The sequence below is a fragment of the Candoia aspera genome, chromosome 2 (assembly GCF_035149785.1).
Source record: "Candoia aspera isolate rCanAsp1 chromosome 2, rCanAsp1.hap2, whole genome shotgun sequence".
Classification (NCBI taxonomy): Eukaryota; Metazoa; Chordata; class Lepidosauria; order Squamata; family Boidae; genus Candoia; species Candoia aspera.
In genome coordinates, this window is record NC_086154.1 from 185,836,905 (window position 1) to 185,852,500 (window position 15,596).

Here is a 15,596-nt window from a genome sequence, read left to right on the forward strand (position 1 = left end):
TCAACTGTTTCACATATTTTAACAGCAAAATGTTTTTAGATTAGTTAGGATTTCATTAAGGTCAGCATTTTTATTCACTGAATACAGATAACTTTTTCAATATGCAAGGACCTATGTATGAGCTGGTAAAACCTGCATCTAGAAAGGTATCCTTATAATGACAGAAACAAGTGTGCATTTATTGAAAAAAATCAACAATCTTCAGAGTTTCACACACAAAAGCAATGGCATACTGTTTATCTTGACATCAGTCTTTACTAGGTTACATAAGAACTATTGGCTTCTACTCTGATGAGCAGTGTATGCATGTGTGTGCATATGCGCATGAGAGAATGAAAGAGATCGGGTTTGCATACCATGTTAAGGAATAATATGTTTCATCAATGAATGAGCAGTATGTTCTTTTCCAGGTGGGGATATCTAACGAATTATTGAGCTCACCTATAGTTTGGTAGGGGAAGGCAATGGCAAACCACCCCGCTATAGTCTGCCGAGAAAACGTCATGAAAGCGGCCTCCCCCCTAAAGGGTCAGACATGACTTGGTGCTTGCACAGGGGACCTTTCACCTGTCACGTGGTTTGGTTAGCTAGCAGAAACTAGGGAAAGAAGACAGGAACTGGTACCTTTTTCTGGCTTCTTCTGAAAATTCCTCCTATGAACAAAGATTTAAACCAGTGTCTTTCAAACTTGGCAACTTTAAGATGTGTCATCTTCAACTCCCAGAATTCCCCAGCCATCATTTAAACCATGGTTGGACATCAGTTATTTTATTTTCAATTAGCAATAACTGCACCTCGGATACACCTCATTGGCTGTGATACTGCCACTGCGCAAAGCTAATTTATTTTTAGAAACTATTATGCAGTTAGTCCTCAACTTACAGAATTTCTGTCAGTGGGGAAGCCGGCAGGAAGTTGCAAGTCCCAGTCCTACAGACAGGTAAGTGGCTGCCTCCGGGTGGGGGAGGGAGCAAGGGGGTGCGCGGGGGTGTGGGGAGGGATGGGGAGAATGTTTAGTTTTCTATTTACTATTTTCTATTACTATTTAGCAACAGTAAATATGGTAGCTAACATAAAAGGAATAGTAAAGTTCTTACACTACAACAATGTGTCAGTCCTGTAAGACATATCAGACTAGGAAACAAATGCCAAATGAGTCTAAAACTACTTTTATTAGAACAGCTATAGTAACAGAGTCTTCAAAGTCTAAATGTGCTTCCCTCCTCCCTCACTTTATCCTCGTGTGAATTAGGGAGGTGGCTGCCTGAGGTGTTTTCTTAAGTTTATTTCTTGGAATGGGTTCAAGCTACACTTGTCTGATTGTTGCTTTGGTAATGGATCTTCCCACTGTCCTTCAAGGCCATTCTCTACAATGTCTTCTACAATGAGATTTGAAAACTATGGCCAATTAACCCACAGTAGAACTATTACCAAAGACTACTGAGGAATTTTTCCAATTTGTCCATTTTTCCCCCCATCAAAATGACTAAATAGAGCTAGATAGAAAGAGAAAAGAATTCTGAATCATATGCAGGTAAAATCAGAACAGCATGCATTAGCATATTGCTCATTTGCTGCTTAACAAATTATGGTTTACTGTGCTATGCAAGAAAGTGAAAGGTCCCCTGTGCAAGCACTGAGTCATGTCTGACCCTTTGGAGGGACGCCGCTTTCGCAATGTTTTCCTGGCAGACTATAGCCGGGTGGTTTGCCATTGCCTTCCCCAGTCGTCAACTTCCCCAGCAAGCTGGGTACTCCTTTTACCGACCTCAGAAGGATGGGAGGTTGAGTTGACCTGAGCTGGCTACCCAAGAATCCAGTTTCTGCTGGGATCGAATTCAGTTGCGGGGAGAGTTTCGGTTGCAATACTGCCGCCTGCCACTCTGTGCCACACAAGGCTTTCGTTATGCAAACCAGTTCTTAATATTTTAATTCATCTGCATCTTTAAAATACTCATTCCATTGGCCATTATTACCTGAGCGGTAAAGGTGTACAGACTGGTTGAGACAGTATTAATGCATCATGGGCCGAAAGCTGTAAAAAAACAAGTATTAGTTATTTGGCAGTTTGAGAAAACTCACTTAAGAGATCTAATTAACCAAGTGTTATACATTAGCCAGTGAAATGTTAGTCATCCACAACTATTTGAGCAGGAAACGAACATGGATAGGCAGGACCCACCAGCCTAATGAAAATGGCATTTCTAGCACTCTGGCACTTCATAATTATAAAAACTTTAGTTTTACTATAAGGTGGTTTGACATAACTCCTCCTGTACTATGAAGCAGCGGCCGGGGTCTGGAGGAATAAGGATGGAAATTATCATTAGGTCAACTAATGAGCATAAGCCACTAGCATTTTATAAACCATAGAATTCTCAGCTTATGCGCCACTTTTGAGCTGCACTGCTTCAACCATGTATATTTACCTGAGAAATTCCATTAAGAGCTATGCAACCTGTCAGGACATATTTGTAATTCCACTGCTAGTCATTACAATATGGATGTTCCACAGAGAACTAAGTAATGAATTTTCTGAGGAATAGTTCGATCTGATACATGGAAAAAAGAAAGCTGGAATTGTACATTTAATGTTCACCATTTAAGGGAAGTAGTATAAAATTCTTCATGATTCCTCAAGTGTATAGCAAAGTGGAGAAATAAAAGGAACATGGAGCCCACACACTTAGTGAACAGCATGAAAACTTATAGGAACACTACTCAGGAAATAAGATGGTAGTATTAAACTGTATCAAACTTCTAACTTACCTGCACAAGGATTCTTGGTCTTTGAGGCGAAGGGAAAGGTATGTTGTGCATAAAGTGAGATATGTGCCTGTAAAGGGGTTTTGTAAAACAGCTGTTATCTCAAAGTCAAGCATTTAAGATTTAAAGTATAATCATCAAGAATAGAATCCAATGAGGCTTACATGAAAGGCATGCTTCTCTCCTCATTTATGAGTCACACATAACAGTAATACAGGTAGTCCTTGACTTATGACTAATTGTTTAGCAACCTTCTGAAGTTATGACAGCACTGAAAAAAGTAACTTATGACTGGTCTTTGTACTTGGCAACTGGCATGTATTTACAATGGTTGCAGCATCCCGGGGTCTCGTGACCACCATGTGTGACCTTCCCAGCCAGCTTCCGACAAGCAAAATAAATGGGGAACCGCATGATTCACTTAACAACTGTGTGGTTTGCTTAATGACCGCCACAAAAGTAGTAAAGTCAGGTGTGGTCATGTGATGCCTTGCATAACTGCACCACTTAACGATGAATTTTCCAGTCCCTATTGTGGTCATAAGTCGAGGACTACCTGTACTGAAACTGGATAGCATTACAACAGACTGTTCAAGTTACTTTAGCATGAAGATTACAGAATGTTTCGTTCTGCAGTGTATTACAAATACACTGAGAGAGAGTAGCAAAATCAAATTATAGCCTCCCAATGTTTTGCAACCTGCAGCATTTTAAGAGCAGTTTAGGAGAAGATGATTGAAAGCAAAAAGAGCATTATGCCTGGTGCCATAGAAGCCTAGACAAAGGAAACACTTTTCTATTTTGTTCTATTTTTAAGTGACAATAATTGCATGCAATAAATAATGGGTGAGAGAATAGTAACAAATTTCCCCTCCTCTCCCATTCCTATCCTTTTCAAAAGTCAGCGATGAAGTCAGTCATTGTCTGCATTTGTCTTTTATCTCAGAAACTAGGAATAACAAAAAAATGTGTCAATGGTATCTTCTTTATTTAAAACTTTAAAATACAGAACTCTATATCTGCATGGATATTCATTGGTCTTGTTGCAAAAGTAAGCAAGCCCACCCTTCCTATTTAAAAAATATGGGTTTAAATGTAATTGCTTTTTGGTTTGTTTCCAATGAATGGCAATGACAGATAGTCCTCACTTATCAACCATTCATTCAGTAACAATTCAAAGTTATGACAGTGCTGAAAAAATTACTTTGTGTTTCATTTACGACGTTCGCAGTGTTCCTCAGTCACTTCATTGCCATTACAGTCAGTATGCATTGTCCTGCACCTGACCTGTATTTTTTTCTTTTCCCCTTTGCAGAGCAAGATTGGAGTGAAAGGGATTGCAAGAAACTAAGCTGTTTCCTCTTCTACACATCGAAAGCAGTGCAGTCATGCTGGCAGCCCTTTCCCTTGTAGAAGAGCAAACAACTTATGCTAGGCAAAGGAGAGATTGCCTACAGAAATCGTTTGCTTTTTTCCTCCCCCCTCCCTTGCAGAGCAGAGAGATTGGAGAGAAAGGGATTTCAAGAAAGTAAGCCGTTTGCCTTTGATGTATACAAAACAGTAAACAGTCACCCAAGCATTCCAAAGGGCTTGCTTTTTTCCTTCCCCCCACTCTGCCGAAGAGAACAAATCCCATCCTAATCAAAACAAAAAAAACCCCACTTGTTCAAGAAAAACATCCATATATTTAAGTTTATTTTGTTTTATATACAATATTATATTATATTATCTATTGGTTTTAAGATTTAATTACATTAAACATTTCAATACTACAATTTTCTTAACTGTAAATCTCAAAGATAAGAACTTACTTTATCACCAGAAAAAATGGGATAATAATTCAAACTTATTAGTGAGAATCTTCTAGTTGCATTTCGTCAGTCAAAATAAAATACTGTTTCCTCATACTAGAGTAGCACAAAAGGATTGTCTTGATAAGAATAAAATCTCTCTTTGCACCAAAATATCAGTGTAAGCTGTAAAAGTTACTAAACCACCCAATAATTGATCAAGCCATTATCAAAACAAGGAACAGATGGAAACTGTATTTTTGCCCAAAAGAGATTCACATCTATGGAGCAGGTGGAGAAAGAGACATAAGAAATTTGAACACTGATTGCAGTCACAACATACTTCTCCAATAAGATAATCCGAATACATATGCCTTCATCATGTTGTTTACTTTTAAAAACAACAATTAAAACAGGAAGACACTTTGAAAATCTGTCACTTACTTTTCAATTGGAAGAGGATGTGGTCCAGACACAGACAGCTTATAGATGAACATTAGAAATTTTCGGAAGGCTTCAAAGAAAGGCCAGTGTGACAGAAGGCAGATGCATTTGTTAGCGTTTATAGATTTGGTGGTAACTACTTTTCTCTCTACAGCTGTAAGAAGGCCTAGTTGCATGTGCTGTTTTTCAGTTAATAGATCTTGTGCATAAGGCTCATAAAACTGGATAGCTGCACCATATACCTAGAGTAAAAAAGAAAGAAAAAGCAGGAATGGTGTTACAGCTACAGAAATTGGATAAATTAACAAAAAAGGACATTTAATTTGATCAACTGAAAATGAAAGAAAAAGAATATTCCCCTACTCTGAGTCCTCCACACTACCAACCTAGATATTATCACAAAGTATAATACACTAACAACATAAAGATGCCATAAAGGTAACTGTGGCATTTTTATATCATTGGTGTGTTATGTTATGTTTTGTGATAATACCAGGTTCATCAGAGATGAGAAGTTCACTAGAATCCAAGCATCTTGTAGGCTGTAACTCATTTTTATTTGGGCTATAATTTAATGGCCTAGTTACGCAGAATTTTTAACCTTAATTTATACCCTTGAATCTCTTTGTTAGAATCTTTGTTTGCATCTTTAGAAGCAGCTGTGCTTTTACAAGTACGGTAAGATACACAAAGAGATTAAATGTTCCAATTATGTCCTCTAACCCCTTGCATGATGAGCGTTAGATGGATTTCAAGATTTTAGTGAAGGCTTTCAAATGTTTAAGAACTACAATTTTACAAAAATCTACCAAGGATTGATTGATTGATTAATTAATTAATTACTACATAAATTAAAGGTTTTTCTATCCAAAATTTCATCAGTAAAATAGAAGTATAAGAGACAAACAATACAGGTAGTCCTTGCTTATTGACCAACTGCTTTGTTCAGTGACCATTTGAAGTTAAGATGGTGCTCAAAAAATAACTTTACAACCAGTGCCCACATTTACAACCTTCATAGCGTCCCTCCATCATGTGATTGCCATTACAGTCAGTCTACGTTGTCCTGTGACTCACCTGTTTTTTTTTCCCCCTCCTTGAAGAGCGGAGAAATTGGAGAGGAAGGGATTACAAGAGAGTAAGCAGGCATACAAGTGAGAATACACATCAAAAGCAATGCAATGGTGCCAGCAGCCCAAAGCATGCTATGCAAACATCCTAGTATATTCCCATTGTGTGCCTGATCACTCTCTTGTAATCTCTTCCTCTCTAATCTCTCTGCTCTGTGAGGGGGGAAGGAGTAAAAAACAGGTCAGGCATAGGAAAGATTGCCTACAGAAATCACTTTTTTTTAAAAAATCCATAGCTACCTGAATCTTGTAATAAACTACTAACAAACAAGACTTCTCAACAAAACATTAAGGTTATATTAAGACTCTAAGCTATAGTTGTTGGGAGTTTTATTCATAAAACAAGAATCATTATGGTCAGCCTTGGTTTTTTAGGCCAGAAACCATCAGTTGGTGCAGGATGGTATATTTGGATGGTATATTTCTACAGAAATTCAAAGTAGTGCAATGGTTAAAGTGCTGAATTCTTCAATTCCCATCTGACTGGGTACATTTGGGCCACGCACTCAACCCAACCTAATGCACTGGGGTTGTAAGAATAAAAGAAGAGGTAATCCCTAAAAATGCATTATCTTGAGCATCTAGCAGAAAAGTAAGACAGAAGTATTAACAGACATTAAAAAAAATAGAGACAAGGCCCTCATTTAGTCATAATCAGTATAAACCCACTACAATCAAGATGACCAAATTATGACTAAGGTTTCATTCCATTGTATATTAAAGACCTACGCAACATGATGACTTTAAAATCAAGGAACAAATACAAGTTTTGCTTCTGTAAAGAAAATGAAAGTTAAAATGGTCCTATGGCATACAAAAGCAAAATATTGCTCTGCTCAAAACACTTTTTTATTTTTATTTAATAATTTAATAATAAATAAATAAAAGCAAAGTATTGCTTTGCTCAAAACATACCTTTTCTGCAGATGAGCCAGTCAAAACAAATGTTGAGAATACAGGTAGTGGATATTTTGTCTGAGGATCCCAGCATTCAATAGTAGCTCCCATTGGAAGACAGAAGAGAGGTACAGATTCAGACAAGGGGAATGACTCATAATCATCTTCTGGATATCTGAATATTAAACCTTTAATGCAGGAAAATAAACAAATAAGTACATTGCCCATAGACAACAGAGTTTTGTTCATATATAACTTGTTGACTTAATACAAACACTAAAGAAAAAGAGAACAGAAGCTAAATACCATTACAGTATAAAATTAAATTTAAAAATACCTCCTCACCTTTCAGCAATTCACACAAAAGGTTCCTCTGAATATCAAATGACTTGCTGAGTAGACTAACCAGGGTTTCTTAACCAGTTCCGTGGAACCCTAGGGTTCCGCAAAACGTCATGATTTATTAAAAAAATTATTTCAAATTTGGGCAACTTCACAAAAAAGAGATAAGTTTCATTCTTCACTTTTAGTTTAAGAACACTGTTAATGCATATAATGCATTAACACTGTTAATGCACCGTTTGGGCTACCTTGAGGGTACAAACTGATAAACACAATGAGAGTTTTAGTAGTATATAGATAAGGAAATTTAGATTTCTAACTAATTTCTTTTGTACATTTTGTTTTGTTTCAAATACTATATACTGAAAAGTGCTAGAATGATAAGGCTCTTATCTTCATGCAATTCATGATGGATAAATGTATATAATGGAAGGATACAACTAAGAGAACCATTTAAATTGTTCTGAACTTTTTAAAGGATTATTATAATGACAACATAATATATTCAAAAAGGATTTCTAATGATGCTTAGATGAATCAAAAAGATTGATGAATGTTCTTTGATCAAGCTATTTCAGCTCACTGTTTAACAGGCAAGTACAATGTACTATAAAATACTCTCCTAATATAAGACTTTCCTAATATATTGCAGTTTATAAAAATAAATACTTTACCAGCTTTATATGCAATTGAGTTAGAAGCTGGAACTGACTTCTTATAACATAGGTATACACTGGAACCCCACTGTAAAGAACAAATTAGAATCAAAGATTGGAAACACTGTCCATAACACAGGAATTACTTGCTTTTTACCCTTCTAAAGCTAAAGGCAATAATCTTAAAGATCTGGCTCACAATAAATGAATCACATAATAACCAAATTTGCAACGATCATTGGGAAGGGGCAAATTACTGTTCATGAGACAATACAAAAAATTGTTTTTTTTATGGTTTCATTATCTACCTATCAAAGGTTCCATTCTTAAGGAAGTAAAACTAGAGTAAAACTAGGAGGAGTCTGATAGCACCTTTTCTGACTAATAAATTTCATTAAAAGGTGAAAGCTTATGCCTTTTAATAAAATCTGTTAGTCAGAAAAAAATGCCACCAGACTCCTTTGCCACCATAACACAGCTCTACTACAGAACAAAATTAGACAGTATCACAACACAAATAAAGCACAAAAATTTGATTCTTTTATTAGAAGTTGTATATTTATGGATTCCAAGACAGAAGGCAAATAAACTTGGTATTTGCTAATAATTTCCTCCTATACTGTACTAAATTTTTCTCATGAAATACTACAGAACCATAAACGTTAATAAATGAAAGCCAGTGCAGTTTTTTTCTTGTTTCATTTTTAAGCTATATACCTCTAATTCCCATCTTCCCATTAAAAAAAAAGTGTTGTTTGATTTTATACAGATTTAAGGCAAGCTTGCAGATCAAACTGCAATCTTCAGTTGGCCTGATTCAGGTAATGCCCTAATACAGTTTTGGAAAGTCTGGACTAATTTATTGCCCACAACGAATAAATGTAGGCAGATGGGTAGTATACGGGTTAAGATAATGGAGAGACACAGGTTCAAGTCCCCATTCAAACATGCAGTTCACTGGACATCTTGGGCCAGTCACTGACTTTCAGCCCGACATACCTAGTAAGACTGTTGTTGTGTGCCTAAAGACCCCCAAAACAGAATATAAATGTAGTAAGAATGTATGTATGTGTTTGTACTGTAGATGTATACATAAACAGAAAGACTTTTAATTTTTACTCAGTAACCAATTCCTATAGTTATAAATGTAAAACCATATTTTTTGTTGTCATGACACCAGTAGCAGCCTTCCAAAGTTCAATACGTAATTTTCCTCCCACCAAAAAAAGTAATAGTTGCCTATCTCACAGATAAGATTTTGGAACAGTAGTTTAGGGAGGAAGAAATGCAAAGCTGTGGAAACTAAACTGATACAAACTGAATTCAAACTTAAATGCACTTTTTATATTCTTTAGCAATGGTAACCAGTTCTAAATTTTTCACCCCCCACCCATCGTTTTTTGAATGCCAACATTTCAGACAACACATTATTCTCACCATGCCACAATTTAAATTCTTATCAACTTTGCAGAAAGTATGAGGTGGGGTTTCTCCTTTGCTGGTTACAATAACACATATGTCGGTAACAGCCAAGGAGTTTTGGGGTCGCACTGGAAGAGCCCTCCGAAAGGTGATAAAGATTCGCTGGGAGGTGGCTGAACTGTTATTGACATTAGCACAGCGGCCATAGGGAGTAGCCTGGATCACCTCACAACCTTGAATTAAGCGTTCTTTCCCTTCATATAAAACTCTGCAGATAAGAGGAAATAACACACATAGGAACATTTCACAGACATAATATCAAGCTATTATTCAAACTGTACAATTATTCTTCTCTCATGCAAAACAGTGGGCCCCAAGACAAGGAATACTAGAATAATTCCAACTGCATATTAGTTAGACCAGTAAGTATGTTGAACTTTACAAAACTTTCTGGTTAAGAGATCTTAAAATGGAAGAAATGAACGATGCCCTTTCCTACCCAGAAAAGCATATGATCCTTTTATTTAAAGCAAAAGAGTTGGACTAGGCCTGGGGAGAGCCAGGTTCAAAATTGTCCTCCGTTAGGAAAGCTTACTTTGAGACTTTGGGCCAGTCATTATTTCATACCCCAACTTATCTCAAAGGGTTGGTGTTATGAGAAAAATGGAGCTCCTGAAGGGAAGGCAGATTATAAATCTAACAAAAGCTAAATACAAATTTTGGGACTGTAATTCCCAAATTCCCAGACCATGTTGGCTTAGAATTCTGGGAGTTGTAGTCTCAAATCATCTGGAAACTATAAAGTTGAGGAAAGCTAGTCCAAAGTTCTTATCAATCTTCCCATCTCTGCTATCTTTTAATGCTTCAGTATGTGCAGCATCTTCATCTACTTTGCAATCATATACTTACCAGCATAAAAAAGTAGTAGCTCATTAAGTATAAACCAATCAATACAACATAAGGTCTGTCAAAAGGCTTCTAAATTATTTCTTTTAAAATGAACAAGGCAGAATAGATCATGATTCCAAACATTAGAGGTAATACTACAAAAACGGTCTCAAGATGTTTTCAGTAACATTTATTGCAAAATAGCATATGTTTAGCAACAGTATTTTCTATTATGTGGTGGCAATGACAAAAATTGAGCACATAACAGGGTCACTGATGTGCATATTGTCCATGGATGCTTATATACCTGTATACAATTTAGTTATGCAAGTACCTGTAATTTCACATATTTTTAAAATTGATTTGCAGTGACAAACAAGCATGGATAAAGCTGTCAATCCATACAAAATCGTATTTGACATTATCAGCTAGACTAATAACAGTGGTTTGATGACAACTTTTTGTTAGTTTTATAACTGTTGTTGTATTGTTCTATCACTCAGATTCCAAGAATATCCAGTGTGGCACAAAATCCCAAGTAAATCCTATGTAACTGAATCCCGTTTATCCCTTGATAATTTGGTAGAGGATTCAGTCTTAATCTCACAAACTAAGAAACTGCTTCTAACAACTTTAACAGACCCTTTCCCCCTTCATCACAATACTGTTATCCACAAACATTTAAATGTCAGCTCACCCAATGTCTGTAAGAGGTGGTTTGTCCCTGCCTCTCTTGTAACAAAGAAAAAGCTCTGGGCTTTTAAGACTTCCATAGTTCAAATTGGCCTGAAGTCCTGTAGGAGTTGCTTCAACACAAGTATATCCCTCAGGAACAGTTTCACCTGCTGACTTGATGATCACAGCAAGTTCAGTGATTGGAGCCTTCGGACCAAGAGACTTTGTTTCTGAGCGATTTCCTTCCTGATCTAGAAGTGTTGATGTATCAGTGAGACCTGCCACTACAAAGTAATCAACCACTCTTGGACCTTTATCTTCTCTCATTGTTATGCCTAGGATTCCTGCCCAAAAAAAAAAGGTTAATTTTAATTATGTTATCAGGTTGGTAACATACTACAGTTTGAGAATGCATAATGAGATAAAAACATAGGTTATCAATGGAAGATTCCCCATCACTACCCAAACATGCAAACTGACTTAGGTGCCTTTTGCCTTCAAAAGCTATAATGGCCAATAAAAGCCAAGTATATTTATTTATTTATACATACACACACACACACACTCATGAAAGTCAGAGCTATCAAAATCTTTGATAGGTTCCAAGTACTAGTTGAAGTAACGGAGGAAGCATCATGCCCACATTCAGTACCCATAAATAACTGATCTTCTCTACTTCCTGTAACCCTTTTTTCTTTGAAGTAAGACTAAAATAGAACAACACACCTAGCTGAAATGATGAATATCCATTTTGATTAACTATTTAAAAATGTTAAAAGGTTTCAGAGTTTCTTCAGGGGAAAGTTTACCTTATAAGTCAATGAATTCTCCTTTAGCAATACAATTCTTGGGCAAGTTAACAACCACCTCTGTTATAGCCATAGTCAAAACACTCTTAAACATATAGGAGTGAATAACAAAAGCAAAATAAGTCCTACACAATCATGATGCTGATTATTTGTATAAACATTGTAGCCACACAGGAAAATCACAACATGAAAGAAGTTTTATGTAAAAGGGGCAAACATTTGCCAATCTGGAATAAATCCTTCTAATGAGAAGATGTCCCTTGGTAACTATTAAACTACTTAAAATACAAGTTCTAGTGTTCACAAGATCAGCAGTATTTCTTTGCCCTATCTTTATTTAAAACATACAATATAATTTCGCTATCACATTATTGCTACATATTGCTAATTCTACCCAAAGCCTGACAAGTGGGGATAACTATCTGAAGTTTCTTGTTTACTTTCCAAGGACATTTTTGCTTCCTTTTCTTACAAATCAATGTAGGCAACATCAATGCATTACAAATATCTATTTTGATACCATACGACTATTTTCTTCTGTTAATAGTAAGAATGTAGAACCATTTTCTGCTTTAACAGAGTAACAGTGGAGAACCAAGTCTACAACCCAAGACTAAAATGCTCTTGCAGAATGTATCTGCAGTGTGTCATTTTGTGATAAGCTCTTCAAGACAAGCAAACCCTGGAAACAAGAACCACTTTGATTTCTGGAAAGTTCTTCACTGAATCTTGAAAGCCTGTCAAAGCAGTTCTCCAGCCCAACTTACACCTAGTCTAATTAAAGCGGAATTACTCTGAATCTCATTCTTATGCTTCCCCCTTCCCCTGGATTCAATAATTTTCTGTATCGGCCCTGTATCTGTCATGAGTACTGATGGCGAGCAGGAGGGGGCCCCTACGCAGGGGGGAAAACGTATGCATAGTACTGAGGAATTAAGCAGCCATTCAAAGAGACACAGATCAGACCTGCCCTAACTTTCGGGGTTTATGTCTGGGTTTTTCCCACGCTTCTTCAGTTTGTTAGGATTCTGTTTAATGTAGCAGTAATAAACACTAGAGACCTACTCCTCGTCTCAGCGTGATTTCTGACTGTTAGGACAGTATCTGTCCTAACAGCCAGGAAACACGCTGAGACAAGGAACTAGTCTCTAATATTTATTGCTAGTACTTAACAGGAATCCTAACAAACTGAAGAAGCGTGGGAAAACCCAGACATATAAACCCCAAAGGTTAAGGCGGTCCTGATCTGTGTCTCTTTGAATGGCTGACCAATTTCTCAGTGCTACGCATGCGCTTTACAGTCTGGATGGGAGCCCCCTGCTCGCCATCCTTACTCATGACAGTATCCTCCTGTAACACACTTTCTCCTTCCTCTGTGTTCCCAAAGTCTGTTAAACATTCCACCACAAGTATTTGCTCTTATTATTACTTTCACTTGGCTGAGGCAAAAAACAAGTTGCTCTTATCTGGTCAGTTGGGTAGTACATGGTCTACAACTTCCCTCAAGAATTCTGGAAATACTCATTCTTTTTTTTAATGGTATTACATCCTTCAGTATGTCATACTCTACAGGCTCAAATTTTACCATTGTTCAGTACTCAATATATAACTCAAAACTGTAATGTGAGCAGATCTAACACAAGAAAAAATGTGGATGATTTGAGGAATAGCTTTCAGTCTTACTGAAAAATCCACCAGAAGGACATATACTACTTCTGCAATTGGGATGACAGTGTCTAGTGGGAAGAATTCCTAAAGTTATCTCCCCTTCATTTATTCCATTTAAGAGAACTGAATAAAAGTGCTCCTGTACAGAGCAAAGGGGGGGAAATCTGCAGGTGGGAAAATCCTCAAAGTGAGGTTTCTCTTTTTTCAGATGTCAGGATAGAAACTTCTTTTCTGTATTTTGAAGTCTCACTTTTGCCCCTTTTAGCTGTATAAAAAATGAAGAAAAAAAAAAAGGTAGCAAGGAAAACATTTCAGAGAAAACAGCATGTGGAAGATGAAAGCAGAGGGAGTGTATAGTATATTTGCCAATTTTAATCATTGCATAAGACAGCAAATAGCTTAAGCACTTTCAACTTGTTTGATTAAGTTTCAAAAGCAAACCACCACCACCACCCACTTTCAGAATTATCAGGGAAATACTGTAAATAAGAACTATAATACCGAAAGTGGGTGGTGGTGGCGGTTTGCTTTTATTGCAAAAAATAGTAATAATTTAGAAAAAAAGTTATGCCTACTCACAAATCTGGCAATGGTGCAAATGACTTCTATCTTCCTTAAAGGAATGACATAAAGAAAGGAATATATTTCAAAAGTGTTTCCAACATCCACTGACATTTCATCATATAGCAATCCTTCACAGTCCATGAATCTCCTATGGATGGCTAGGGGAACATCCAGAATAGATTATGGCAGTCCAAAGAATCTGCATGGGGGAGGAGAAGGCATTTGTGCAATGTAATTATAACACAGTCTGTGTACTCCTAAGCAGTACAAAACTTAGGAAACAATACATAATTGGATATTGCTGCCATTATTATTTCACCTCCACATGCAACGGATAATGAGGAGGCAACTTATTTGTATAGTGCCTCTATGCATGGGGGAAAAAACATGTCTCTTATCAAATGAAATCTTATTCTATCTATCTATCTATCTATCTATCTATCTATCTATCTATCTATCTATCTATTTGATGTCTATAGCCACCCATCTCAACAAGTGACTCTGGGTGGTGTATCCCTTTCTTCAACAGTGATGGAATAACCCAAATTGGGTAATTCCCAAAAGGAGCACAGGAACCCAAAGAACCTCCAATCTCACAGCATGTATATGAGAAAAAAGTAATAGCTTTACATTCTCCCAGTATAGGAGAGAATAGGTATTTCTAAAGATACCAAAACAAATTATCATCAGAGTAATTCCTTTAACAGAGCTACAATATGTAGATGTTACAATAGCATAATATACTTTATTTTAAAAAGTAATTCCCAAGTGCATTTAAAATTGTACTATTTCTCTGCATGCTAAACACTTATGCAATTACATTTGCAGCTGCCAAAGGGAACATATCTGATTCCACATTATCAATCCCACCAGTGGAAATTAAAGGAAAGGGCAAAGTATCTTAGAAAATAAAAAAGAGACCGTCAAACATTTTGTTAGGCCGCTGTAAGCACCAGACTTTTTATTATTGTAATTTAAGAAGTGATTATTCATTTTAGTCAAGTTTTAAATATTTTAGATGAGTTTATTATCTTCTTTCAGTATACTGTCTCTAGGGAAATACCATTAAGTCATAATGGTATCAGTAAAAAGATTGGCACCAAACCTTTGTCAGCAGGATCTTAGGAAAATCCATCCTGGATTTTTCATTAAATGATCTAGTCTCTACCATAATGAAAACACATCAGTAGTGGAAGACAATGAAAAGAATCAATAAGTGATCCTTCTTCAAAATGTACTGTACTTGGTTAAGTTCATATTTTTCTCAAACTGCAGAAATTTATTCCCAGTACCAAAATAGTTTCCCCACAACATTATCTACTATCTGTTACACAGAAAGAATACCATTCCTATTGATTTTAGCTTACTGAACTTCTCACTGCAACATATCAGAGGCTTTACAAAAACAATTAATTAGGTCATAGAGCATCCCCTGTGTTCATTATAACTGTTAAGAAGCCTATTGTCCCTAATTAACATAATTTCATAAACACTAGCAGGGTCAATACCTATTCTAGTATACAATGATGCCCCCTTGAAGAAATA

The 15,596-nt window shown here is 36.4% G+C and overlaps 1 protein-coding gene and 1 pseudogene across 4 annotated transcripts in view; both read right to left on the minus strand.

Annotated features, from left to right (window-relative positions):
• The window catches only part of DENND4C (DENN domain containing 4C), an 81,532-nt gene that overhangs the window by 48,659 nt on the left and 17,277 nt on the right, over positions 1-15,596 (minus strand). For 2 of the 4 annotated variants that reach the window (XM_063295029.1, XM_063295026.1), the window contains exons 1-8: positions 14,067-14,201; positions 11,033-11,354; positions 9,463-9,715; positions 8,044-8,113; positions 7,046-7,215; positions 5,001-5,242; positions 2,770-2,836; positions 1,977-2,035 (exon numbers count right to left, since the gene is read on the minus strand). In XM_063295029.1, coding sequence (XP_063151099.1) covers positions 1,977-2,035; positions 2,770-2,836; positions 5,001-5,242; positions 7,046-7,215; positions 8,044-8,113; positions 9,463-9,715; positions 11,033-11,337 — 1,166 coding nt within the window. In that variant the 5' untranslated portion in view covers positions 11,338-11,354; positions 14,067-14,201. Of the gene's footprint in view, positions 1-1,976; positions 2,036-2,769; positions 2,837-5,000; positions 5,243-7,045; positions 7,216-8,043; positions 8,114-9,462; positions 9,716-11,032; positions 11,355-14,066; positions 14,202-15,596 lie in introns of those variants that run through there. The other 2 variants (XM_063295028.1, XM_063295027.1) reach the window with 2 other exon arrangements.
• On the minus strand, positions 707-839 carry LOC134492642 (U4 spliceosomal RNA; annotated as a pseudogene).